The sequence below is a fragment of the Podarcis filfolensis genome (genome assembly GCF_964270895.1).
Source record: "Podarcis filfolensis genome assembly, chromosome: 7".
Lineage (NCBI taxonomy): Eukaryota > Metazoa > Chordata > Lepidosauria > Squamata > Lacertidae > Podarcis > Podarcis filfolensis.
In genome coordinates, this window is record NC_139603.1 from 47113541 (window position 1) to 47139620 (window position 26080).

The window sequence follows — 26080 nt, forward strand, 5'->3', positions numbered from 1 at the left end:
CGCTACAGGTGCAATATTAGCCTATCCTTTAACCATACTTACTGGAATCAGGGTTAAGATACGAGTTCCTACACAACTCTTTGTTTCATAGTTTTAATATGAGAATCCAGCCTTTTCCTCTAGGTGTGTTGTTTAATTCCTGTGCTACTAGTTAAATTTAACACCAGGTATTCTCCTGAGTAATTTTTTTAAAAAAATGTACATCAAGATTTTTCAAACTAATATGCCCCAACAATAAAGGATAAAAACATAGTGAAACACAGCTGGACACATTAAAGCAAATATACTCACCAGCAAGTCCAACCCAATGAGGAAAGGAAAAAAAAAAATTCTTACCAACTATGGTAAACATGGTAAATGAGCACAACGGGCATTCATATTGGTTACACACATAACAATCCTTTGAAATACACTCAACAAGGACCGGCATTTCTCTGAATCATACCCATCTGGCAGATGCCCAGGATTTCTGTTATCAGCTGCATCTACACATTACTACAAGTTCCATGACCTTCCTTCACCCAAATGGGTAGCAAAGCCAACTAGGCAATGCTATTCAGGGCCAGTGGAACTCTATTTTTAAATGTGGAGTACGAAATCTCACCAACTATGTATGTGTGTGTGTGTGTGTGTGTGTGTGTGTGTGTGTGTATGTGTGTGTGTGTGTGTGTGCGCGCACGCGCGCACGCGCGCGTACACACACACATTCAGATTTGCATTTGCTACTTTAAACACATTACTTGTACTTTTACCAGCCATAAGGGAGAAGGAGGTGGTATCTAAAGAGCTTAGAACCCACCACCAACAATCCTAGGCTTCATAGAACATATTTGTTCTATGAGGGCGTGTTTTTTCTTCCAGTGTCTGGCAAAACCCAGTTTAGTCACTTACTTTCTATCCCAGCTACAAACACAGAAAAGGAACTAAGGACAGCACATAGACCTTTTGCATAAATGTTTACAGTTTGTGCTATAAACAAATCTGATCAAAGCAAACACTATGTTTGCATAGATGGCAATGCAAAATTTCAAGAGCTGGAATATATTGGCTGTTTTTTATGTATGGATATTAACAGTCCAAGACACTTGGAGACATGGAACTCAGGATGGAAGCAGATTCTTCAGATCATGAAACTGGCTCATAACCTTCCCTTTACAGTCGGTTATTCCTAGTGTTAGATACCAAAATGTACAGGAGAGTTCTCTTGCTACATTTTAATACTTATGTGGTGCAGATATTAGCTAGCTAGCTGTCTACTAGGTAAGTCCTATTATACCAAACATGCAGTCTTCTTTTTTTTTTAAGGCAACTAGCTGCTGAGCAAGCTGTTCTGTAAGGCACAAGTGAAGCTTTACAGGTTAATTATGGTGCACAGGAAACCATTCAGGTAATACAAGAGACCTTAGGGTTGCATAATTCCTGATCTCCTCACAGACATCCCAAGTTGACAGGGAGCTTTACTTTTCAAAAGAGTTTGCTATCGTGGATATAAGATTGTAAACAGACTCTTCCTATCCACTTACAGAAGGCCAGCATAACAAGGCAAACGTATTAATTTAGGTAAGTCTGTAAAACAAGGGATTTGTATGGTTCCAGGTGACCTGCCAATTGTAAAGTCTTACAGCAATTAATTAAAACTGCAGCTTACAAGGCCCATAATACAGTTTCAAGTGAAAACAAATAGCCTACATTTCTCCTCTCTCTTAGAGCCAAGCTTATTTTTTATTTTTGCTTTATCTGCCCAAGATGATTGTTTTCTTGTGAATTTTCAATCCCTTTCATACAAAGGAACTGTCCTTATTCCCACCCAGTTATTTTCTTTGGTTCAAGCAACTGTAATATTCCTGAATAATTGCATTTCAGTAACCGACGACTTGGTGCAGTATTCAAATTTGATCATGTTATCAAACTTCACAAACAAATGAGAAATTACATTCCCTTGAAACAGCAGCACTCAGATGGAGTCCAACCCCCTCACTCGCCCCCCCCCCCCCGCAAGGGAGGCACAAAGCATATCAGACATGTAGTTCTACCAGAGGAGCTTTAGATGTTCTATTAGGATACAAGTGCACCAATTCTGGCTTAGACTTTTATATTAACATCTGTATGTATCCTAACAACCCAGCCAGATGGGCAAGGTATAAATAACAATAATAACCTATATCCCAGACAACCCTGTTCTTCCACCAGAATGGTTTCCTTAAGTTCTGACAGATTTTACCTTCTGGCACAGTCACTAAATTTGTCTGTGTTATATTTCTACATATCAGAAGACACTTATGGTATGCATGCACACATTAGGAGCAGCTGTGTTGTCTTTCAGGTTCCGTGAAAGGCCTTTGATAAATAATTTTCACAAGACAATTTAATGCTGAGAAACAATCATCAACAAGACAAATGGCTACTAGGCAGACCATACCCTCTTGCTTAACGACATTTTCTCACTGCCTGTAGAGAAGTAACACACAGAAGGTTCTTAAGCAAGCTAGCCAAACCACGCATTCTCTCCAGCATTTCTTGACCCTGGTGAGGGGTTTTGCTGGTGGCAAAACCTCTCTCAAATCCTTTGGTAGCTTAATAAAGTTTACAAAAGGGAAACTGCGTTCAGTTTCATTTATGCCTCCCACTCAATTGATCAGCATGCAGATTCCAACCCACAATGCACCCCTCATTCTCAGAGAACAGGCTTTTTCCTTCAGTCATTATCCAAAAATAGGAATCAAACAAAGAGGTCTGGTTCTTATTTTCTGCAGAGGACACATTATACATGGTCAAGACAACTACTTGTCCATTCTAAGATGACCCTGAAATCCTAGCCAGCTGAATGGTTTCAGTAGCAGAAACCTATTTGAACACCTAGTTTATTACAGCGCATTTCTCCTCACAACAGTGCAATTCAATTTAATCTAATGCATTTTGGTCAGGCAAGCTAGAAATTGTGTGTATTATGTTTTAATCTGTTTTTAGACACTGAACATGGGTTTTTAAAGTGTTACTTCTCCTGAGTCTGCACCAACCACATTTTTGTTTTTGAATCATGATCTAAATTCCTTTTTCATTAGCTTGTCCTTGTCTTTTAGATGGAAAGGCAAGACACAGATGGCAAAAAGCAGCCAGGCTAGGAGTGACCGTGGCTCTTATAAAAATTGAGCTCTATTGTATATAAACCAAGATTTACATACCTACTACTTATAGAGTAAACAATTCATTACTCCAAATCCAGTTACAGCTGTTCGCACCCAAATCTTGCTACTTTTGCCCCTTTCAACATATTCTTCCTAGCCAGAGTCAAAATTTATACTGCAAACTACTTGTGACAGGATAGGCCTTTTCTTCTGTTCATTACTCTGAGAAGTCAAGGTGTGTGTATATGCATATGTTTATACATAAACACACACCCTTGACCCTGGTCTTTTAAAGAAAAAAAAAACCCCTAACATTTTAGTTTTCTATGTCACACACTTACCTGAAACAGCATCATAGAACTGTTCCTCACTAAAGATGCTGAGAGGTGGTGACCCTTTGACCAGTGACTGCTCTAATTCATGGTGTTCAGTAGCTAGTGTTTCTAGAGCTTCAGATAAGATCTTGTTTTTCTCTTGCTCATGCTCCAGTTTCAGATTCCTCACCTATAAGTAGAAACATGTATGAATAAAATCTCATCTCTCCCAAGAACGTGAAACTCAAGGCTATTTCAAGAATAGGCTCCAGTTTGCTAACTAAACCATGTCAACAAGCTCTGAGAAGTGGATTAAGATGACTAGGGAACTCGCCATGAAGTTTTGTCTCACCATTTTAATGTGTCACAGAATAGGAAAGCTTACCAAAAGAATTTGTCTAAGCAAAAATTGGCAACTAAAACTGAAGGCGCTATGAAAGACAAAGCAAGTTTCCTATTAATCAGTTAATGCAACTTTTGTATAATTCATGGAACTGCTAGTATGAGCTTGGGGGTAGCACAACAGGCTCTTCTAAGTCTATGATTCTATGAAGTTCAGTTAGTCCTGAATGCAGCTCCTTAGCTATTGGCAATTCTAAGTATATTATGTCATTATTACTGAGCTCCACTGACAGGCAGTTTCTTTCCCGGTTTTATTTAACATATTGGTACTGACTTTTAAACCAAAAAAATGATTGGCCTAGGATCCCTCAGAAAGCCTTCTGGCATTATCAGTCTTCTAATACATTGTGGTCTATAGTGGTGGCTCTGTTTCAAATTCCTTTACAATGATTTATTTACAATGCTATATTTCTATACTGCCTTTCATCAGCATTCCAGGGAGGTTTGGATTATTCACATTAAACAAAAATAAATTTTACAACAGTGACAAAACCAATTACCATAAAAGCACTGTTTTTCTGCAGCAGCACAGTATGTCAACAATATGTCACCCACCAACCTAATTTACCCCAAGGCCCAGGTGAAAAGATGGGTGTTAAATACAACAGTGAAACTCCACTAACAAAGGCACTCTATGCACCTCCAAGAGGAGGAAGGGAGTTCCATAAACAGAGTGCCACTACAGAGAAGGCCCTGCAGATTCAAATTAGAATGTTCATAAATCAGGCCATTCTTTGCAGCAGTGTTTTCCTTGAGTGTTCTACAAGACAGGCTCACCATATGAAGTCTATTGTGGAATTAAAGGAAAATTGACGGTAGGTACATTTTATTTATTTATTTATTTATTTATTTAATGTGTATACCACCCTTCATCTGAAGATCACAGGGCAGTTCACAACAAAAAAATACAAAATGAAAACACAAAATACATAGTAAAACAGAAGCAAAATAAACCAATAACACCCTCTTCCACAGACACATTTAAAAGGTCACAGAATGTTAATCAGCAAAACGCCTGGTTGCAGAGAAAGGCTTTCATCTGGCGCCTAATATATGTAATGAAAGCACCAGGCAAGCATCATTGAGGAGACCATTCCACAAAAGAGGTGTCACCTCAGAAAAGGCCCGTTTCCATGTCGCCACCCTCCATATCTCTCTTTCTGTCCCTAATATATTGTAAGAACAGCTGTATGAGCAGAATGGCAGGATTGTGCCCACCATACAGGCCAAGTCTGATTTATTTGAAGCCCTATATTTCTGTATACGGTACTTCACATGTTTCATATCTACAGCAGCGAACCAGAGATATATGTGCAATACTGATGAAACTTAGTATGAGAAGTTAAAGAAGAAGCTACAGCTTTGAACACGAGGCTGAAACTGGGGAGGCAATGCGCAATTTAATATTGTCCTCTACCCAAATAAACTTCCATGACTGAAAGACTGCTCATAGTCATTACAGAGTCATTTAAAGTGAATCAACCCTTAAAATTATAGTTTTCTATTTAACATTGTGTCTTTAAGGGCAGCTAAAAGTATTATTGTTTATGCTGAAGTAACTTGAACCACCAGTACCAATATGTCTCACAAAATTGGTACTGGTGCACATAAAATATGGGTTGTACCAAATGACAGCTCCCAGTACCACCTCCTATGGCTGTTCCAAAGAGGTTCCCTAATTCTCTGGAACATATTTTGGAGGGGTGTAGAAGGAAAGTAAAGTCATCGCAGAGAGAAAGGGGGAAAGTACATCTCCCCCTCTGTCTGGTGTTAATGGAAGCCTCCTCTGGAGCGAAGGGCCTTCTGTAAGGAGAGGAATACTACCCTGCAATTGAATATTTTTTGCCAACTTTAAACAGAGGGCCTTGATCTATCACCAAGTTGTTTCAAGTATCGACATAAACCTATTAGTTGATTAATTTGGTGCTGAAAAAAGTGGAGTTTTAGATCCCCAAATATCACTTATTTTCCCACATGGTCATATGCTTGGGTCCACAACTCACTGTGCAGAGAAAGTATGTTTTTCCTGTTTGTAGTGCACACTTTGGTCAAAAATGGTAAGGGAAAAGAACTGACCCAGGGAATGAATGTGTGTGTGTGTGTGTGTGTGTGTGGAGAGGGAGAGAGAGGGAGAGAGAGAGAGAGAGAGAGAGAGAAAACAAGATTTAATTAAGAATTACCATGTACCCTGGAAGAGTTACAAAATCTTGGTTCAAATTTCTATGTCAAATAGTAACAAACTGGAGCAAATTCCACTGCCTTACATTATAATTTCCATTCTGCACTTTATCTTATCACCATCTGGACTGAAGGAGGCAGGAACAGCAACATTCTGGATCTCATGAATTTGGATGTAAGGATTGTGAGTATGCTCTTGGCAGCAGGTCTTTTTAAAGACCCAGTTAAAAGATCTCTAGTAGCAGGATTAGAAAACACATTAACTTGAAATACTGGCGATCAGCTGCCAGCACACAGAGCACACAATCACCTGGGCTCCAGGCTATTCACTGAATGATCCTCTCAACAGCTGAAAACTACATATTCACTTGCAAAGCTGGGGACATTGAGCTGCATGGCCAGGGCTGTACTAACAGATGCTTTTCATTTGTGGGAAGCCTTTCAACAGTCTCATTCAGTGAACAGTGTGGGCATGACTGCGATAGGATCCATATGCACAAATGCACCATCTTGTCTAACAAGAACAAATCATACACAGTATGCAACTTGTGCATCAAAACCATGAAAAGGGCTGCAAACACAATGCACAAAAAGGGTTTCAAAAACCCAGCAAATGGGTGGGAACTGAAATATTCCTCGCCCTGGGTGCCATTTGGAGTAGGGCCAGCCCTGTAACACATAAGCAAGGCTTATACACTTCCACATCTTTCCAGGGAGTGTGCCAAGTGTCATGAAGAGACATCTGCACAACACACAATACTCATACTATTTGGAGCTGGAAATAAATCCCCTAAGGGCCACAATAAATTGGGAAAGATCAACATTCTAGGGATTAATCCATCACCCTGTTTTCCTTCGAATTTTTTTTTTTAATGGTCTGCAGCAGTTCTGATGAGGTAAGCTAGATATTTGCAGTTGCACTTGAGATTTCCCTTTATAAGTGCTTGAAGTCTCTTATGGGACCTTCAAGTAGGCAATAAATAACAGCCTTTCGTTCTAGAAGAATGAGGGATGGGCTAACATAATCGTAGGCGGCATTGTTGTAATGTTTAAAGTTTGGAGAAAGTTCATCTTTGCATAGAACTTTGCTACCTTGTGTTTTCCAGTGTAACATAAGAAAAAGAAATAAAATATGAGAAAGAGGAAAAAACGGAAAGAGAGAATGAGTTGTCTCTGTCCACAAGGACCTTACAATTAAAAATTGTAGTTGGGATGGTAGCAAGGGATGAATGGGAACAAATATACCCTAGCTACACCTTCTTAAGCTTGGTTACAGTGGAGGGGAAGGGGTTAATGGGTTTAGTTTAGCTGCCACTCAGATCTAGTAGTACCCAGTGAATGGCGGGCCAAATACCCATAGTTCCCACAGGGTCCACTGCACATCAGCACTACTTTTCAGCCCCATTCACCCAGGCTGTGCATGTCATAATTTCCTACACCAAAGCAATACCCGTGTAGGTAACTCAGCATGAGTAAAAGTGGGTGTAAGACAGCAGTCCCCTACAACATAAGAAGAGACATAAAGGTCCATTTAATCAAGCGAGCATTTTCCCACAGCCTGATTTTGCAACCTGGCACTAGCCTAAAGGTGACATACCTCACCTGCTGTTTACCCAACACCAAGAGATACAAAAAGGTAGACTGTCTCAGAACCTGGAGGTTCTATTTAACTATCATGAACACAACCACCACTAGACCAACCTTAAAAAAAAAATGATTCAGTAGGTAGCCCCCCTATTCTCCTCACAGAGTTACAATGTGCAGAGTAGGTTATCCATCCTCAGGGAACTCAGAACTGTAGTTCTCTGTAGCTCTAAGGGGTGTCCTAACAGCTCTTTGAACCCTTAACAAACTACACCTCCCAGAATTCTTTGGGGGAAGCCATGACTGTTTAAAGTGGTACAGTGCTACAGTACTTTAAACGTACCTTGCAGATGGCGCGATAGTTTCCAGAAAACTGTGGATTAAGTAGAAGCACTGCAGCAAATAATAAAACCAGCCAAGCATCACTCTTTTGAGAAGTAATATGCTTCCCACAAAGGAATAAACAGAATTAAGTTATGAAAAATTTAACTTCAATTTTAAATACATTTATTTGTAAGAACCCTGAAAACCAATAGGGCTTAACTTCCAAGGGCATAGCAGTTTGTTAGGTTACTACTGAATTTTACTCACGTCTCAGACTTCAAGTAAATTAGTCAGTTTTAGTTTCAGTGTCCTCATTTCATACCTTCAAATTAAGATTAAGATCTGTATGTACTGCATTTTAAAGCCAAAGCATATCCTTTGTTCTACAGAACACACACCTGACAGGAAGCTTACCTGTATCTATGTGCTACTATAGTGATATGGCTGAAAACGCCTCAATGTCAATATTGAACATCTCTTTGGAGTTTGCAAAGACTGAAATACAACAATACCAACTTCTATGAAACTACAAAAGCAATGCTGTCAGTGAAGTAATACCACAAACTATAATTTTACTTGCATCCTCTACTTAAGCTTCAATTTATTTATTTTTAAGGAGCCCCCACTACTAAAAAAATGTCCAGAACTCAGTTCTGAGAACTGACTTATGTTTTAACACATAGGCATTTTTAAAGGTTCATTGACACAGCGAAGAGGAATGCATTCCAATGTCTGAAGGAAGCCATTAAACTTTCAGCATCAGAAAACAACGCACCAGAAACTACAAACTTTTCAGCTTTATAGCACAAGCTACCAGGGTCAGGGGGTGATGGAACAGATTTTGAGCCTAGTAGAGCGGCAAAGCCTGGCAGCATGTCCTTCCCATGGTGGCAGAATCCCAGATCAGTCCCTCCTGTCCTTGCACCTTCCATCTCTTCCTCAAGAATATTTCCCCACAGATACGTAATGCCAAAGAAAAAAACACACACAAGCCCTGCATGCCCCGAGAAACATACCGTTCCAGCTCGTTTGTTGTGCTCCACACCTTGACACACACACACGGTGAATCCTAGGAGCTGCTGGCAAAGGTCGTCTTGCGTTGCAAGCTGCCCAGCCGGAGTCCTCTCCTCCCGCCTGTCACCAGGGCATTGTTGACCTCGCGCGCAGCCCTGCAAGGTCTCGGCTGCTGCTGCTGCTGCTGCTGCTGCTGCTGCTGCTGCCGCCTCAGTCACCTTCTCGTTTTTCTAGTCCGCTCTCCAAATCGGCGCCGCTATTGCAACTGCACCAACGCCTCTGCAGGGCTTATCGCGAGAGCCAAGCGGGTTCCCCCCACGCCCGGGGACAGTTTGCAGGCTCGCAGCTCCCGAGCAGGGAAGGCTTTCAAGAGACGTCCCGGCCGAACAACAACAACAACAACCAAGGATAGCGGCGATACAAGCCAGCAGGCGCAGCACCAGCTTAATTAGGACGCCGGCGCTTTCCCTGCACCGACTGCTGCAAGCAGCAAGCAAAAAAAAAAGCCCTTGACTCAGAAGCGCTGCTCGTCGGCTTCTGGAGGGCCAAATTGGGGCGCCCCCACGCGGTCCCCGCGCCTCCTGGAGTTGGCCAAGACAGACGCGGGAGTCGGAGAGGGATGGTGGAGGAGAAACGGAAGCCGCTCCTCCGCCCGCCCCGCGCGCACTTCAGGACGATGCAAGGGAAAGGGGAGCCAAGCCTTCGCCGGAGCTGCAAACCCGTTAACCCAAGTCCTGACTCCAGTTCCTGCTGGGTCCTAAAGAGTGGGAAGGGGAGCATGTGTGCAGCAAGCCACACGGAGGCATCCTGCTTGCTGCGAAAATATTTCTCTCTTCCACGAAGACACGCGTTACAGTTGAAGCCTAAGTGCAACTTTTGTCAAATAGAGGGCTTGCCAAGGAATAATACTACTGCGGTTCTAATCCCGTTTACCTGAGATTAAGCCCCACTGAATTCAGGAGGATTTAAAAGTGCATGTCTAACCATGTCTATTCGAAATTTTAAGTCCCTTTGAACGCAGGGGGACATACTTCTTCCAGCACGGGTAAATATGCACAGGTTTGAGTCTTCTGAAGTTCAGGACAGACAGGACAGACAAGAAAGTGTGTCTTGCCCCACCTTTAACCACAACACGCAATTCAAAAGGTGGAGGGGGATGTTTAATTATTTGTTATACCAACTTGAAGTCAGCCATTTTTGTAGAACTCCTATTCCTCACAGTTCCGTGACAGGCAAAAATCCAACAGTGAAACTTCTCATTCTTTTACCTTAAGGCCAGAAAATGCTGGACCACTTTAAGTCCTGCCTGTCAATTAAACTGGTAAATGTAGCTGCTCCCCACCCCCCAAAAAAGCAGTTATATATGCTGAGGTTTTTAAAAAGAAAAAAATGAAAAGAAATAAGGTCTTCAAAAAGCAGTGTGGAAAACCACAATTCCATTATTTTTTATTTTTTTTGGTATGGCTGCTGCTGCAGCAAAAAGAAAGAAAGACAAACAAAACATACACACTTTTTGAGAATTCCGTACGGGTGAGACAACATTTTAATCCCACATGGATTATTGGACCACACACAAAACACTCCTGCTACCCCCTCACCTCACCCCCCAAAATACATTGCATGGGAAGTATCTATGCCAGTACAGTCTAGCAGGTAAAGGTAAAGGACCCCTGGATGGTTATGTTGGAATGGGAATCAAACAATGCCTAAATGATGAAGATTAACCCCAGAATCACCACCCAACAAGACATTATGTGACGGCTACACCACTGAAGAACAACTAAATGAGCCTAGGCTTGGCCTACAAACAGTGCTATGAAGCCTAGCAGCCCTCCCCTCTAAGCACAATCTTAAACGTATTTACTTGGAAATAAGTCCCATTTTGTGCAACGGCTCCTATTAAACGAGTTTAAGACTGCAGCCTGAGTGACCTAGCTGGATGTTAAATATCCCTGTAATCAGAACCACATTCTCGGGGGGGGGGGGAATGTAAATGAGTATCTCATTTCATTCAGAATTTTAATTTTCCATTCATTTTGGGAAACAGAATACAAAATGGTGCTATTTAAAGAAACAACCATCACCAACACATTAATAGATTTATTTCACAAGCGGAGTCACATGGAGCACTCAGCAACGAACTTCATAAGCTAGACGTACATTCTTTCCCCCAAAAAATGTCCTCTGAAGCTATTTTAATAAAAAGAAAGACTCAGGGACAGGTGCCCATCTGATTTCAGTACATTTGTTAATGGGCATGGATGGCAGAAACTGGGTTAGGTACAAAGGGACCCTACACATTTTATAACCCAGTAGTATACAGCTTTTATACTGACCCTGACCACAACAGCTATATTTAGTGTTGCACTTTAATATATGCAATGCTAAGGTCTGAACTATGGCATTAATCAGGTTTTTTGCTTTTGAGTGTGGTTTTTACTGCAGAGATGCCAACATGAGGGGGTCTTCTCTGGAGTGGGGTCAATGGGCTTATCCCTTTGGCCCCCTACTGTGGTCCTGCAGCTTAGCATAGCAGTGGTAGGGAGAAGTTTCCATTGGAGCAAGATTGCCTCTCCCCATGCTGTAGTCCTGATCCAGATAACTATCCCAAGATCACTCTGGGGATCTACAATACAGTGGTACCTCGGGTTAAGAACTTAATTCATTCTGGAGGTCTGTTCTTAACCTGAAACTGTTCTTAACCTGAGGTACCACTTTAGCTAATGGGGCCTCCTGCTGCTGCTGCTGCACAGCTGCCATGCGATTTCTGTTCTCATCCTGAAGCAAAGTTCTTAACCCGAGGTACTATTTCTGGGTTAGTGGAGTCTGTAACCTGAAGCGTCTGTAACCCGAGGTACCACTGTAAATATTTTCAAGCAGGAAAACAATTCATTTAAGCTTAACAGCAAATGCAGCCTCCACCCTCTCTACAGATTTATGCCATCATTCTGCAAGGCTTACTGCTTATATCCCACACAGAATAATACTCCTTTTTCAACAACAGCAACAACCACCCTGCATTCCCCCATTCTTCAAAAATTGACTCCACCTTAATTGCTAGAGAAAGGGAAGTTTTTGTTACACATTCTTTTCCTGGAGGGCATTTCAGAACTTTGGAGTTCCAAATCCAGAATAAGAAACTTTCCTTTGCCCCAGTCAATGGGGAAAAGAGGCACACAAAGACATATATATTTAGTATGGGTAAAATCATCTTGCAACTTGCAGCAAAAGTTAAACAGTGGTTAATAACAGGAAGCTGCATTATACCAAATCAGACCATTGGTCAGCCTAGCTCAGCACTCAGCACTGAGAACATAGCAGCTCTCCCAGGTTTCAAATGGGGAAAACTCCCAGCCCTATCTGGAGATACTGGAATTTGAACCTGGCACCTTTTGCATACAAAGCAGAGGCTCTGCCACTAGACTATGCGCCTTCCCCTTAATTTTTTTTTTTATACTGCTCAGTATTAATTTAATATATGCTGTGACTATTCAGTGGGAACCTCTGAATATCAGTGTTGTTGAGGAAAGTTTTGGTTTGGGATGCTTGGCTTTGGAGTGCTGCTTAGTCTGTTTCCAAACCAGTACTTCATTGCATTTCAGTTTTATCCCTCACCTTCCTGGCAAAAATCCCATACACAGCTATCTTAATGTTCACTTTAAGTAATATACATTACTTAAGAACACAGTCCAATTGAATAATTACTTAGATGCATTAAGTAATCGCAGGTGCATTTTTAGCCATTATTTGTGAAGTTTAAACTTGCCAAATCCTTCCCTCTTCCAACACTTTTTCCTATCTCAAGTGTAACAGGAGAAGACATATGCTCAGATTTTTCACTATTCAAGACTATTTTTGCAGAGCCTACAATGGCTTCACTGTATGGGCTGCACTGTCATGTAACTGGTGCTGCGAGTCACGGTCGGCTCAAGCTTCCTCATTTGCAATACAACTTGCTAAAGGAAAAACAAAGCTGAACTCACATCTACCACCATAAAAACGTTTTAAAATTTAGCCATAACTTTATACAGATTAACGGTGAGCTTTTGCAAGTTTACAATACCGTATAATAGAGCTCAACATTCTATAATGCACCCAATTATCCTTGAAAACAATTTACCTTGAAAACAAATGGCTACACTGTAGCTTTATTTGTCTTCTCATGAGCTTAATTAATTTATAATAAGCAGTGGATTTATGTAAGCACATTAGTAATTTAAGTCCTTGTCATGTGATTCAACCTAAGGGGTTAAATCTCACTTCTGCTCTGTTGCAGCACACCACCACTCAACCTGTTTTATCCCCAACAAGCATTTCAGGTTCCGAAATATCCTCAAACATTTTGCAACGTATCCACTGTCGAAGTCATATGATAGTGAATATTTTTCTTTCATTCATGCTGGAGTTTCAAATCCAGAATAAGAAACTTGGACCTCTCATGTTATTCAGTCTTATTGTAGTGCAGGGGTTGGCAACGTGTGGCCCATGGGCCGGATGCGGCCAACGAAGACCGTTTTACTGGCCCACGAGCTGCCCCAGAACCGAGCCGCCCGCTTGGCGAATCCCCTGCACACTGCGCTAAACTGGCGCAGCGCGGTGAGGGGACTCGCCAAGCGGCACCAGAAATCGCATCTGCGCAGGTACCGGAAATCGCGTCTGCGCATGTCCAGACACCAAAAATTGATTCTGCACAGGCATGATTTTTGGTGTCTGGGCATGCGCAGAAGCAATTTCCAGCACCGCAGACATGCACAGACGCGATTTCCAGCGTTGCACTACGCCAGTCTGGCCCACGGACAATCTCTGTGGGAGTGATCCGTCCATGGCCGGTAAACCTTGCTGACCCCTGCTATAGTGCATCACAAAAACACTCAGTGACAAGCCAGCATAAGGATGGTAAACAGTACAGTACTAAAAGACCCCAGCCTGCTGGTTTTGGACATAAGCAACAACAGGCACATGGAAAGTCAAAGGAGGATTCCTCTAGCAACACATTCAGGACCAGCACAACATGGAACATATTTGCTGGTCCCAAGTACTTCATCCTCATCTGTATTTGGGCTGGAAAGACTTAAGGAAAAGTGGGGGTACGTGGAGGCTAAGTTGAAAGTATGCACAATTTGTGACGTTGAACAGCATCTTTACCAATAATGAGTCATGTCTGCATTAGTTTTGAAACTGCTGGCTTTGTGGAACTTGAACCATCTTGGGGAGAGCCTTAATTCTGGTCTAAAACAGACAGGATTTTTGACAACTGAATTCTAGCTGCAGTGAGAACAAAGGTATCCTGCAGATTATACACACAGTCTAACCCAATGTCAATTCTGTCCCCATTTCCTCTGGTAATACCACTACAGGACCTAACATTAGCCACATCAAGGATCCATTCACCTGTTCATCTTCCAGTTTAGTTGCCACCTACTTGCCAGCAATACCTTCTGCATTCTACACAAGACAAGCAGGTCTATATGAATACAGATCTGACAGAAATAATGACATTAAAAAAAAAAAATCAGTGGGAGAACACTTCAGTCTCCCAGAGTACTCTACTGCTGATCTGAAAGTTAGTCCCCCCCCCCTTAACAAAGCAACATTAAATAGAAAATTCCATCATGAAACTTCTGAATAAATCTTCAATATATTCTATCTGGGCTTAAATACAGACAAGGGTTTCCTATTCCCCAACATGTTAACAGAGCTAATGTAGGTTGATTGTGATCTTCAATTACAAAGTACACAATGTGGGGATTACATTCTGGCATGAACCCATTGGGTTCAATGGTGGATGGGATTGCCAAAGTCAGTATTCCCAGAACCTGCCCCTTCCCATCCCTTTTTATTTTAAGCAAATAAATAAATTGCCAAGTTAAATGTGCACAAGTTAAATGTGCATAAGTTGTGGGCTTACGGTTCTGCCATCGTGAATAGTGACTGTGCTGATCTTGCATATATTTAAGCTTTAATTCAGTTGTCTTTTGAGTTTTCTTTTTTGCATTTCATTGGCATTTGACCCCAGTGCTTACAATTCCACCACCTCCCCACCCCCACATATACATATACCTGCCAACCTTCATGCATTTGAGGAAGTTGACTCATCTATGAAAGCTTACACTATAACCTTAAGGAGCCACAATATTTTGTTTTTGCTTCTTCCTGGAAGCAGACTGCACATTCCACCCAATATTTCTTCCACTTCTAATCTTTCTTTCTTTTTATCAACTTGACTAGTGTTCTAGAGTTCTAATATCAATGTCTCTCTGCTGAAACTGCATTTGTTATTTGTGAGAACACTTCAGATGTTTTCTCAGGCTATGAACTTAAGTGACATTGCATTAAATATTTGAAGTTCTTAAATGTCCAAACCAATAGGGAATATTGCTCAGCAATCAGAACTCAAGGCTGCAAAGGACAGAAAAGATCCCATCCAAATGATGTTCTTATGTTGTTCTTCTATAGATACTTGCCATTGTTTTGATTCACAGAGAGTATGTCATATAGAAATACTTACCCCTTCTTGCTTAGTGAAGAGTTTGAGACAATTGCTCAGCGCTTCACAAGTTTCTCTTGATGTTTCAGAAACCCCTTCAGCTTTCTTGAGAAACGAAGTAGGCATTCCTTTAGAAGAAGGGCAGGTAATATATGTGTTACTGTTTTATTCCACCCCACCTTTTGTTGTTGTTTTAGTTCGGGTAACCTACAAAGTTTATTATTAAAACAGTCTCACAGAAGCATGACCCAGAACCTTCATCCATCAGCCATTCTTACATAGGATACACTTGATATCTTTGAGTTGAGAAAAAGGAATGTCTAATTAAAGAACATTTAATTACTTTCTACTGTAATAAAACCCACAGGTCTTAGTTAGGAGGAAGTACAATTTACTATGAAATTTATGATCACAAGACAGGAGGACAAACCAAGACAGTGCTTTTGATAGGCCACAGTACGACTGCTATTGGACAAGTCCATGGGAATATCTGATCAGTAACCTTTCCTTCATAGCAACTGGATGGCACATTACTACATAACCCCAAATTTGTGTTTCTGGGTCAGCTACCACAACTTCTAAAATCTTGTATCCTCCTTTAATGGTTATAACCTGTTCTTCATTTACAAATGTTGCACAAAATTTTGACAGTCTGAGAGCAATAGAAGTTAGAAACATCTGAACACTGTATGCCTGTATAAGAATTTTGTAAGATGAAGTGCTATTCTAACAGCATTGCAGAAGGTTCAGGTGTTTTGGCAAGAGGACTCCAGAATGATAAGGTTGAGAAGGCTGCTGTCCCCAGTGAATTCTCCATTTCTAAAAATGCATTAGATACTGCCTTGATGCGGAAGGTTTTGCAGCTTAAATGTGCACAATTTTATGAAACAATAGTACTACAATACTTGTCAGGTTTACTTTCTTAAACTAAATGCTCTAATTACACATAGTACAGGCAACTCCCCGTTTGCGAGGGGGTTGCATTCCAGCTCATTGTGCTCATTGGCAAAGTGCAAGTAAGTCTACTCCCTTCTGCCCGGGCCCCTTTCGGGGCCAAAAATGGCTTGCACACCGGTGGTTACACACCAATCAAACGCACGCAAAATGGTCGCTGCTTGTATCTAAACCAACCTGCCCCCTCTCTGTGCATATTGAGGGACACACAGAAAGTGGAAGTTAACCTTTTGAAAAATACATATTAAACCGTATCAAAATGTGTGAGTTAAATTACTTGCAAACATCAGGACACAAAAGAGCAAAAATTATGCTGAGTATGAGATCAGCTAACTTTGCACCCATTACTAAGGCCTGATTGAGACATCTGGTCAGACAGAACAGGGATGGTCCCATATTTACTGAGAAACTAGTTAAGGCTTCCACTTGCTTGGAAAGTGTTTCAAAGCAACAAGAGAGTTCCTTATTATGAACGAAAACAAGTCACCTTGAGAAGTGTCACATGACCTAATTACGGTGAGGAATCCAGAAATCTCTTTATCAAGTCTTTGTTGCCATGACTGCGCAACCTGTGGAGAGGAAACAGATATTTACACTTTCAGAATAACGAATCTTAAAGAGTTTCTTTCCAGTTAAACATGACCTACATCATTATAAAACTTTGTGCCAAACTAGGTGACATATGAGAGATGCCACCACAGATCTCTAATCTAAAGGTACCTTTTTAAGAAAAGAAAAGGAGAAAGAGAAGCAGAAAAGATAGCAGCCATGGAGGAACCATGACTTTTCCCTAAGGAGACAAATATCAGCTTTGGCGGGGATTTACACTGGAGAAATGTCAAGTGTCCCCTCACCGTTCCACAGTCCAAATTCAGGTGTACCTTCATTGCAGTTGCTTGTTCCAAAAACAAAGGGATGGAGATCTGATTACAGATTTCCAATTCTCATCTACTTTGGCCCTCTATTTCAAAAAGAGAGCAGCTGCTCATATTATTTACATGTGAATTTTTACAAAAAAGGTTATCTACAAGGGACGCGGGTGGCGCTGTGGGTAAAACCTCAGTGCCTAGGACTTGCCGATTGTATGGTCGGTGGTTCAAATCCCCGCGGCGGGGTGAGCTCCCGTCTTTCGGTCCCAGCTCCTGCCCACCTAGCAGTTCGAAAGCACCCTTAAGTGCAAGTAGATAAATAGGTACCGCTTTATAGTGGGAAGGTAAACGGCGTTTCCGTGTGCTGCGCTGGTGCTGGCTCGCCAGAGCAGCTTCATCACGCTGGCCACGTGACCCGGAAGTGTCTTCGGACAGCGCTGGCCCCCGGCCTCTTGAGTGAGATGGGCGCACAACCCTAGAGTCGGACACGACTGGCCCATACGGGCAGGGGTACCTTTACCTTTACCTTACAAGTGTTAATCCAGCATTTTTTTAATGTATGGTTTTATTTCTAAAGTGTCACAATATAAAGGACATCCAAGAGCCATAGCAGCTCATTAAAAAATATATATGAAAAAAATGGCTACCCATGAATTTCAGAAGCAACTCTCCTAACTTTCTTTGCTATTTACGAGTTTTACCTTGGCCCTAAAGAGATAAAATAGGTGAAAGGACTTCTTAATGGGCAAACAGGTGGCATAAGCAATTTACTCAAACGTAATAGCATATGCAGTTTACTATAATTCAGAGGCTTGCACACCCTTCTGGATATATTGTTACATGCCACCTCAATCTCTGCAGCAGAGTAGATTCCATGGGTCCAGGCATGCGGTGTCTTTATAATATATGGTTTATTTACCATCTTGGTTAACAACTCATACTTAGCGGCCATTATCAGGCTGGCCTGGAAATTCTGGAAACTGAATCTCTGCTGGATCCAGGGATTCAGGTGGCTTGATGAAATTCTAACACCTATCAGATATTTAGGGGAATCTGGCACTGAGGAATTCAGGGGAATCAAGGCACCCACATAACATTATTATAGGTTGATCCAAGGAAGTATTATACCTATTTGTCTATCTCAAGTTAAGGGGAAGGAACCATGGCCTTCCAAGTGTGCCTGGACCATCTTTGACCATTTGCCATGCTGGCTGAGTCTGGTGGGAGTTGGAATCCAACAACATACTAAAAAGTACAGGTTTCCCAGCAGTATGTATACTGTCCTTTGCACGGTTAGCTTCAGTTAGGCTGAAATCCAGATATATGTCCCATTAATCTCAGACCTAATTTTAAGTAGACATACATAGGATCACCCTGTTAATAAGCCAATAAATGAATCCTGAGTTTGCCACATTGCTCACCCACACTCAGTGTTTAATAATGGCTATTGCTGATTCTGAGCTACAGTTTATTCTATTGGAAGCACCATCATACTGGGACAGAAAAAGAACAAACACAACATCAATTTCCGAACTAAAGCCCTCTATGGCTGAAGCTACGTCCTCTAGTTTCCAGAAGTACAATTGTTTTCAAGGTGACACAGCTGATGCTCAAATTTCACAGCATAAATTTTTAAGGCACTGATAAAGCACGTTAGACTAAGCAGAATTATTCACTAGTTGCCCTGAAATGAGCAATGCGCTGTAAGGTTTCTCCAGAAACTATCTGCAACAGTACAGCATGTACTGGCCCTATTTAGAGTTCTGCGCACGCTGTAGTTATGTTCCCAGGTATGCCCCTTGGAAGATCTGTACAGTATAAAGAAAGGAAATTGGGATGAAGTATGGATAGTAGAGGATGATTACAGGAAATAAAGTAGCTTTAAATTAATCTAAGATACTAGAACAGGAGAATGCAGTAAAACAAGCCAAGACATGAACGTGTTTTGCATAAAGAGAGGCAAAAGATGTAAGAAGCCAAAGAGGTATTAGTTTGGCATGTGTAGTGGTTAACAGCCAGAAACACTGAACCATTGCACCACTGGCGACTCATTTCATTCATTTTTTTTCCTTCAGGGTTTTTGTTGGTGCTACTAAACCAAGACCTTACATCCAGTTTCAAGCAAAGTTTTGTTAGACTCATGAAGTTCATTAAGAAGTTTTAAAATACTGGAGAAATTTAATCTAATTACAACCCTAATTGGCCATCCAATTTCCAAAAATCGTCAATTGCTTTTCCAAATTAGTTCTATTAGTATATGGGGCGTGGGTGGTGCTGTGGTCTAAACCACAGAGCCTAGGGCTTGCCGATCAGAAGGTCGGCGGTTCGAATCCCTGCAATGGGGTAAGCTCCCGTTGCTCAGTCCCTGCTCCTGCCAACCTAGCAGTTCGAAAGCACGTCAAGGTGCAAGTAGATAAGGTAAATAGGTACTGCTCCAGCGGGAAGGTAAACAGCGTTTCCGTGCGCTGCTCTGGTTCGCCAGAAGCGGCTTAGTCATGCTGGCCACATGACCCGGAAGCAGTACGCCGGCTCCCTCGGCCAGTAAAGCGAGATGAGCGCCGCAACCCCAGAGTCGTCCACGACTGGACCTAACAGTCAGGGGTCCCTTTACTTTTACCATTAGTATACCACCTTTCATCTGTAGATCTCAAGACGGTTCACAACATAAAATTACAATATATAATCTACAAAATACATAGTAACAATAATAACAACAAACCAATAATCCCCCTTCCCACAGGAAGTGTATATTTTTATGCAAGATAAGAGTTGAGATATGCATAATCAAATTATTCTTAGGATAAAAAAATTACTAGCACTGCAACTGTGCATTTTGTTAGACTTACTTATTTACCTTATTAAAGGTAAAGGGGACCCCTGACCATTAGGTCCAGTCGTGGCCGACTCTGGGGTTGTGGCGCTCATCTCGCTTTATTGGCCGAGGGAGCCGGCGTACAGCTTCCGGGTCATGTGGCCATCATGACTAAGCCGCTTCTGGCGAACCAGAGCAGCGCACGGAAACGCCGTTTACCTTCCCACCGGAGCGGTACCTATTTATCTACTTGCACTTTGACGTGCTTTCGAACTGCTAGGTTGGCAGGAGCAGGGACCGAGCAATGGGAGCTCACCCCGTCATGGGGATTCGAACCGCCGACCTTCTGATCAGCAAGCCCTAGGCTCTGTGGTTTAACCCACAGCGCCACCCACATCCCTATTTACCTTATTACTATAATGAAAATCAATTACTGAGCTTTTTTTTCTTATGCTAGAACTGTTTCCTATAATCAGAGGTTTTCAAATAATCTTTAAATACTGTTGTTGTTTTTTAAAAATACCTACGCAAGTCTTCAGAAAAATTTAAACAAAACAGATGAGCTCCCTCTTCTGGCTTGAAGTAGTAAAACCCTCTCCCCGCTCCCCCCCCCCCCCCCAAGTAAATGAAAAGGTGTTACTCTGGACAGCATCCTTTTCGAGTGTCACATGGCTACACAGATTGAATTAAAATTGCTTTAGAAGTGAATTACATCCAGTTAATGACTTAAATGAATGTAACTTAAAGTGACTGTTTTTTCTTGTTTGGTATCCAAGGAAAAGTTAATTACTTTCTTATTAGACAACTTAAAGGCAGACAGGAAAGTGTTCAGAAGAACTATATCTGCCCAATAGCTAGTTCTAAAAAAAACCACAGTAGAAGAAGCTGATACAGTGGTACCTCGGGTTAAGTACTTAATTCGTTCCGGAGGTCTGTTCTTAACCTGAAACTGTTCTTAACCTGAAGCACCACTTTAGCTAATGGGGCCCCCTGCTGCCCCTGTGCCGTCGGAGCACGATTTCTGTTCTTATCCTGAAGCAAAGTTCTTAACCTGAAGCACTGTTTCTTGGTTAGCGGAGTGTGTAACCTGAAGCGTATGTAACCTGAAGCGTATGTAACCCGAGGTACCACTGTATATTTTACACACTATTTTAAGTAGTGCCATGAAGACCTTCAGACCTGGGACATACATGTATATGTATATGTATATGTATATGTATATGTATATGTATATGTATATGTGAAGCTGTTTTAAAGAAGAGGGAGGAGAAATTCCAATATGCAGCCAGAAATCCTTGAACTAACAGAACTACTTTGTTGGATATACAGTACTAACAGATGTGAATTGTAACGTGAAGCATCTTAGGAGTCAGATGCAAGATTAGCTGTTTTACTGCTGTTTTAGGAGTATTTGTTTGCCATGTAGTGTCTGTTTGTATATTTCTAACTTAAAGTATTACCAATATACCACAAGTCTCTGGTGTCCCCCCAAATCCAAAGGAAATTAAAATGTGTGGCATTATCTGTAAATGTCTCATTTCTTCAGGAAGTGGTTTTTAACTTAACGGTTATCATGAACTGCATGCTCTTTTGTACAACTCATGCCAAGACTATTTAGCTGAATGCTGGTCTACAATAGGAATAATGTTAATAAATGAAAAATGAGGAAATAGTAGCAGCACTTGTAGCAGAAATCAAAAGAAGCTCTATATCAAAAAGGTCTGCATGTCTCTGAGCTTGATTAGCAGTGACGGGTGTGGGAAGCTGAAGAGCTTGTTCCAGGAATTCAAAATACTGGAAGTGCATACGCTAGAATCCCCAGATCTGTGCCTCATCCCCAAATCTGGCTGCAAAAGCAAGGAAATTCAACCCATTGTTGTTCTCATACAGAACAAAGGAAAATGGCAGCTCAAAATGCAAGAGAGTGGCTTAAAGATAAAGCCGTGTGTGTGTGTGAGGGAAGGAGAAAGCAAAAGGAGAGAGATTCCTTTACAGATCTTTTAAGTTCTATTATGTACACCTTTAAACCTTCGTTGCACAGACCAGGGCACCTCGTGTTGGTGTATTCCAGAGGAAAGGCCCTAGGGTAAAAGTTATCCAGAAATTCAGAGAGTCAAGAAGAACTCTACGTAGCATGAGATACATAAGCTTTTCCTTACTTTGAGGGAGGCTTGTAACTCAGCAACTGATATTGTGTCATCCTCCTCTTCTTCATCGCTCAGTTGTTCCTGAGTACAATAGTGTGTGCTGTATGCAGAATGGTCTTCTATTGCCCGTACCCAGTTCTGCAGAAAAAAAGGAAAGGGAAAAGAAGGGGGGGTTGAGCAGAAAGCAGTATTTGCTACTTTTTAACTTTTAATAGGGTATAGTCCACACAAATCACCACGGCTCTTATCTTGAGAGCGTACCAACAGAGGTGACAAAGATGGAGTGGCAAAAGTTAGATAGCAATGAAGGAAGGAAATGGTATGAGAAGACTTTTTTTTTAAAAGGACTGATCTTGAGGGGGGGAATCTTTTTTTAAGACCAACAGGCAAGCATCTCATAAGGTATTTCTTAATTTAAGCTTATGGGGCACAAATAGTATATGAATTAATACATATAAGAGCATAAACACTTGTTTTATTTGTCCCTGTCATTTGTCATAGGCATTTCATGAAAAGTTGGGTTTGACCCTGCATGGAGCACTGTGGACATGGGGTGCCTTTAATGTCAGCCTTCCCTAGTCTGATTAGCTAAGGAAGTTGCAGTGAAATTAAAATACTGGGAGGGAAATTTTCAGGCAGAGTGAGAAGAATGCGGTTTAGTTATTGCCTTGCTTTCCCTGTGAAGCAGAAGAAGTAGACAAAGCTACAACTACACAGCACTATTCATCATGGCAATAAGATAATTTAGTGTGGCATTACAAGAACTCAATAAATTCAGCCCGAAAAGATTCCTATCCAACTACATTTAGGCAAGCAGTGGTTTTGTTCTTGGCTAGAATCTGCAAGTTGCCAAGTATTGGTTAAAGAAATACTTACCTCTCTTGACTGTTGATTGGTCTTGGGAACTTTAAAACTGTGAACCGTATTATCAAAGCATTTGATTGAGAAGAGGTTGCCGTCTGTACTTTTTACCTTCAGTTGGAAGCAGAGACAGCAGGTCAGAAACAGAAGGTCAGCAAACTGCACAGTGCTTCCTATACAAGTTCCATCTGCAAAAGTGACTAAGTTATTGAAAATTTTACAGGTCAAATCCAACATCCCTAGTTTGTCTGGATCTTGTTCACTTAAAGCTCTCTAAATGGAAAAAAAAAAATGAATAGCAAACTATCAAGCAAAATGAGTTTTGTCAGAGATAATTCAGTTGGTGTATTTGTATCTCGTTAAATCCATGCCCACTTCATTCCTTCAGAAAAAAATTGGTGCAAAAAAACAACATAAGCATTCCAAGAATCTTATTTTAAAACAAAAATCAGATTACTATTATTATGTCTTTACTTCTAACCCACATTTCCCCCTCACAGGGACTCAAGGTGGCTTACAAATAAAACAAGAACAGCTAAAAACAGAGAAATGAAAAAAACAACCCCCAATCATTAAAAAAAACAGTTAAACATCAATAGAAGATACATTAAAAACATATAGATGATTATAATGAAAACAGCACAGTGTCAGCCCTTTCATTAAAATCAGTCAGTTCCCTGTTGAAAACCCCGTTGAAAGTTTTTAATAATCATGACTGTTAAGGATAGGTTTGAACATATTATGGGCAAATGTCACGGTTTGTGGAGCTCAAGGTGAGGTCCAGCAGTACTTCCAGTAACCAAAGGGCAGAGCATTCTATGTTCTCCGTGGTTCTTTCCCCCGCCCTGTAACTAACAAAAGAAGAATGCAAAACAGCATATATACCAACGTGCTTAGTTTTGCATACTGTACAAATCACAGAGCAGAGTCCTCATTTTCCTGCAGCGTTTGCAACCCCTTTGTTGTAATTCTGCTTTTTTATCACAGCCTTGGCATTGTGTGACTGTATTCAAAAATATATCTGGCTATGAATTCTGAGTCCACTTGGAGGTCATTGTTCTTTACCCGTATTCACAATAAGTTTAAGCTGATGTCTGCATTTTATGCAATAATTTGTTTTTATAAGTTTATTACTGTGGATAGGGCATGTTGCAAAACTAGAAGATGTGCTGCTTGTTACCTGACTGTTAGCCTTTTTAGAAGCTAGGTTGATTTAAAAAATGATACCCTAAAAAAAGGAATGCCCTGGAACACAAAGCCCCAACATGTAGAATTCTAGTAGATTTTTCTAAGGAATGGGAGGAAATATCATGTACCATAAGAAGAGGATACGTAATTCTCCTCAGCTGTTTAAAATATCTGTGCCTCAACACTCCTTATAAAGTGGCCCACAAATAAGCACCAGATAATACAACACCAAAAATAAAAACAGAACAACCTTGGCTAAAAACGTTTGCTCTGTTGCTTGGGTATCTGAACCTGGATATTCCATACCTAAGCCTAACACACTAGCCCATTGTGTCCACAATCATAACAGATATTTCTGAGTTCCCCAGTTTGCTTACTGTGCAAATGGCTTGTGTTAAGTGCTTGCATCCTTGGCGGCGATTACTGTTCCCAATATCAGCCCTTCAAAAGAAGGCAGAACAAATAATTAATCATTATCATCAGTATTACAGCCACCAAAAGGCTTTTGGAGTGATGCAGAATTTCTTTATAGTAGAATGTGATTGGGTGGTATTTGACTGAGTCGTACCTGGAATAAACCCACTGAACTCAGTGGACTAATAATAAAATACTGCCCATTATATTTACACATGAAGAGTGTTCAGGGAGCTGAAAACAAATGCAAAGGTAGTCTTCCTTGTAATACAAGTCAATCCATCATAATATAAATAAAAACCACATTCTTCAAATATATGGAATGATAAAAGTATAATCTTAAGAAATAAATTTCAACTTACGCATGGGTAAAGAAAGTTCAACTTTTCAACAATTTCAAAATCATGTTTCAAAAGCCAATGGTATCAATATTACACATTCAAAAGGCTTTAGAGAGATGCTCAATTTCACACTTACTGTTTCTGGTACCAGGAGAGGACTCCATGTTCCAGTACTACCCAGTATGGCTTCCACCCAAAAAATCTTGAACTCTTAAAAACAAAACAAAAATGGAGTCTGTCACCTCAGCAATAGCTGAATTTGCCATGTGCTGCTGCATGACAAGCAATAATAAGCATTACTAAGCAGCTTTAATGCTGAACAACACATCCTTAATTGTTTTAATTATCTCAGGAGGCCAGAAGATGACTACTCTGCTATTTGTTCTGTGACACTTGACTGATAGTAAACTGAAGTAATGCTTACTTGAAAACTCCAGCTGGAGCCTGGGAAGGATGAACATTTTCACCTGAGAGGTATAAAAGGCTCCAAGTACAGTTACTACTAGCCTACCCCTTGGACGTTTAGTTAAAGTGAGGATGGGACAATAGCCTTCTTTTCAAGTATATCCCCAAAGCCTGTGACTTCTGAGTCAAGCATCTAGCTGCACAGCTCATTATAATGCAATAAACTGTAATTGGTTCAATTCTTGAAGTAATATTGATCAGATATGAAGAAAAGATTCAAGCAGCCTATATTTCATACATGTCAGGGAAGTTAAGACATTTTGTCACCCGCTAGCCTTTAAGACAACAGCAACAATATGGAACAGATGGGTCATATTAGAAATGGAAGAGCTCAAATGGAAGATATGACCTGGGGCGGATTTACTCTCATGGTTTATAACATTAAGGTTGTACAATGACAATAAAGGTATTATTATTATTATTATTATGAAAGAGGCAAGGAATGATTTTGAAGACGTAAGGGTCACATTACATTTTGCTAAGAATGTTATTAATGCTTTATTAAAATGTGACACCAGAGGGCACTGCAGAGCAACCAGGAACCAAGTAGGAAAGGGAGCTGCTGTTAGGGATGAACAACGTTAAGATAATGAACATTATT

At 40.9% G+C, this 26080-nt stretch overlaps 1 protein-coding gene across 11 annotated transcripts in view; it reads right to left on the reverse strand.

Moving 5' to 3' along the window:
• Window positions 1-26080, reverse strand: part of OSBPL1A (oxysterol binding protein like 1A) — a 149705-nt gene that overhangs the window by 27809 nt on the left and 95816 nt on the right. For 10 of the 11 annotated variants that reach the window (XR_014550256.1, XM_083622880.1, XM_083622886.1 and 7 more), the window contains 7 exons: window positions 25151-25224; window positions 24637-24700; window positions 23087-23182; window positions 22223-22348; window positions 16870-16951; window positions 15450-15556; window positions 3467-3629 (listed from right to left, as the gene is read on the reverse strand). Coding sequence is in view for 9 of the 11 variants with exons in the window: in XM_083622880.1 (XP_083479006.1) it covers window positions 3467-3629; window positions 15450-15556; window positions 16870-16951; window positions 22223-22348; window positions 23087-23182; window positions 24637-24700; window positions 25151-25224 (712 nt within the window). In the remaining 2 variants the exon portion in view is untranslated. Of the gene's footprint in view, window positions 1-3466; window positions 3630-8943; window positions 9696-15449; window positions 15557-16869; window positions 16952-22222; window positions 22349-23086; window positions 23183-24636; window positions 24701-25150; window positions 25225-26080 lie in introns of those variants that run through there. The other variant, XM_083622881.1, reaches the window with a different exon arrangement.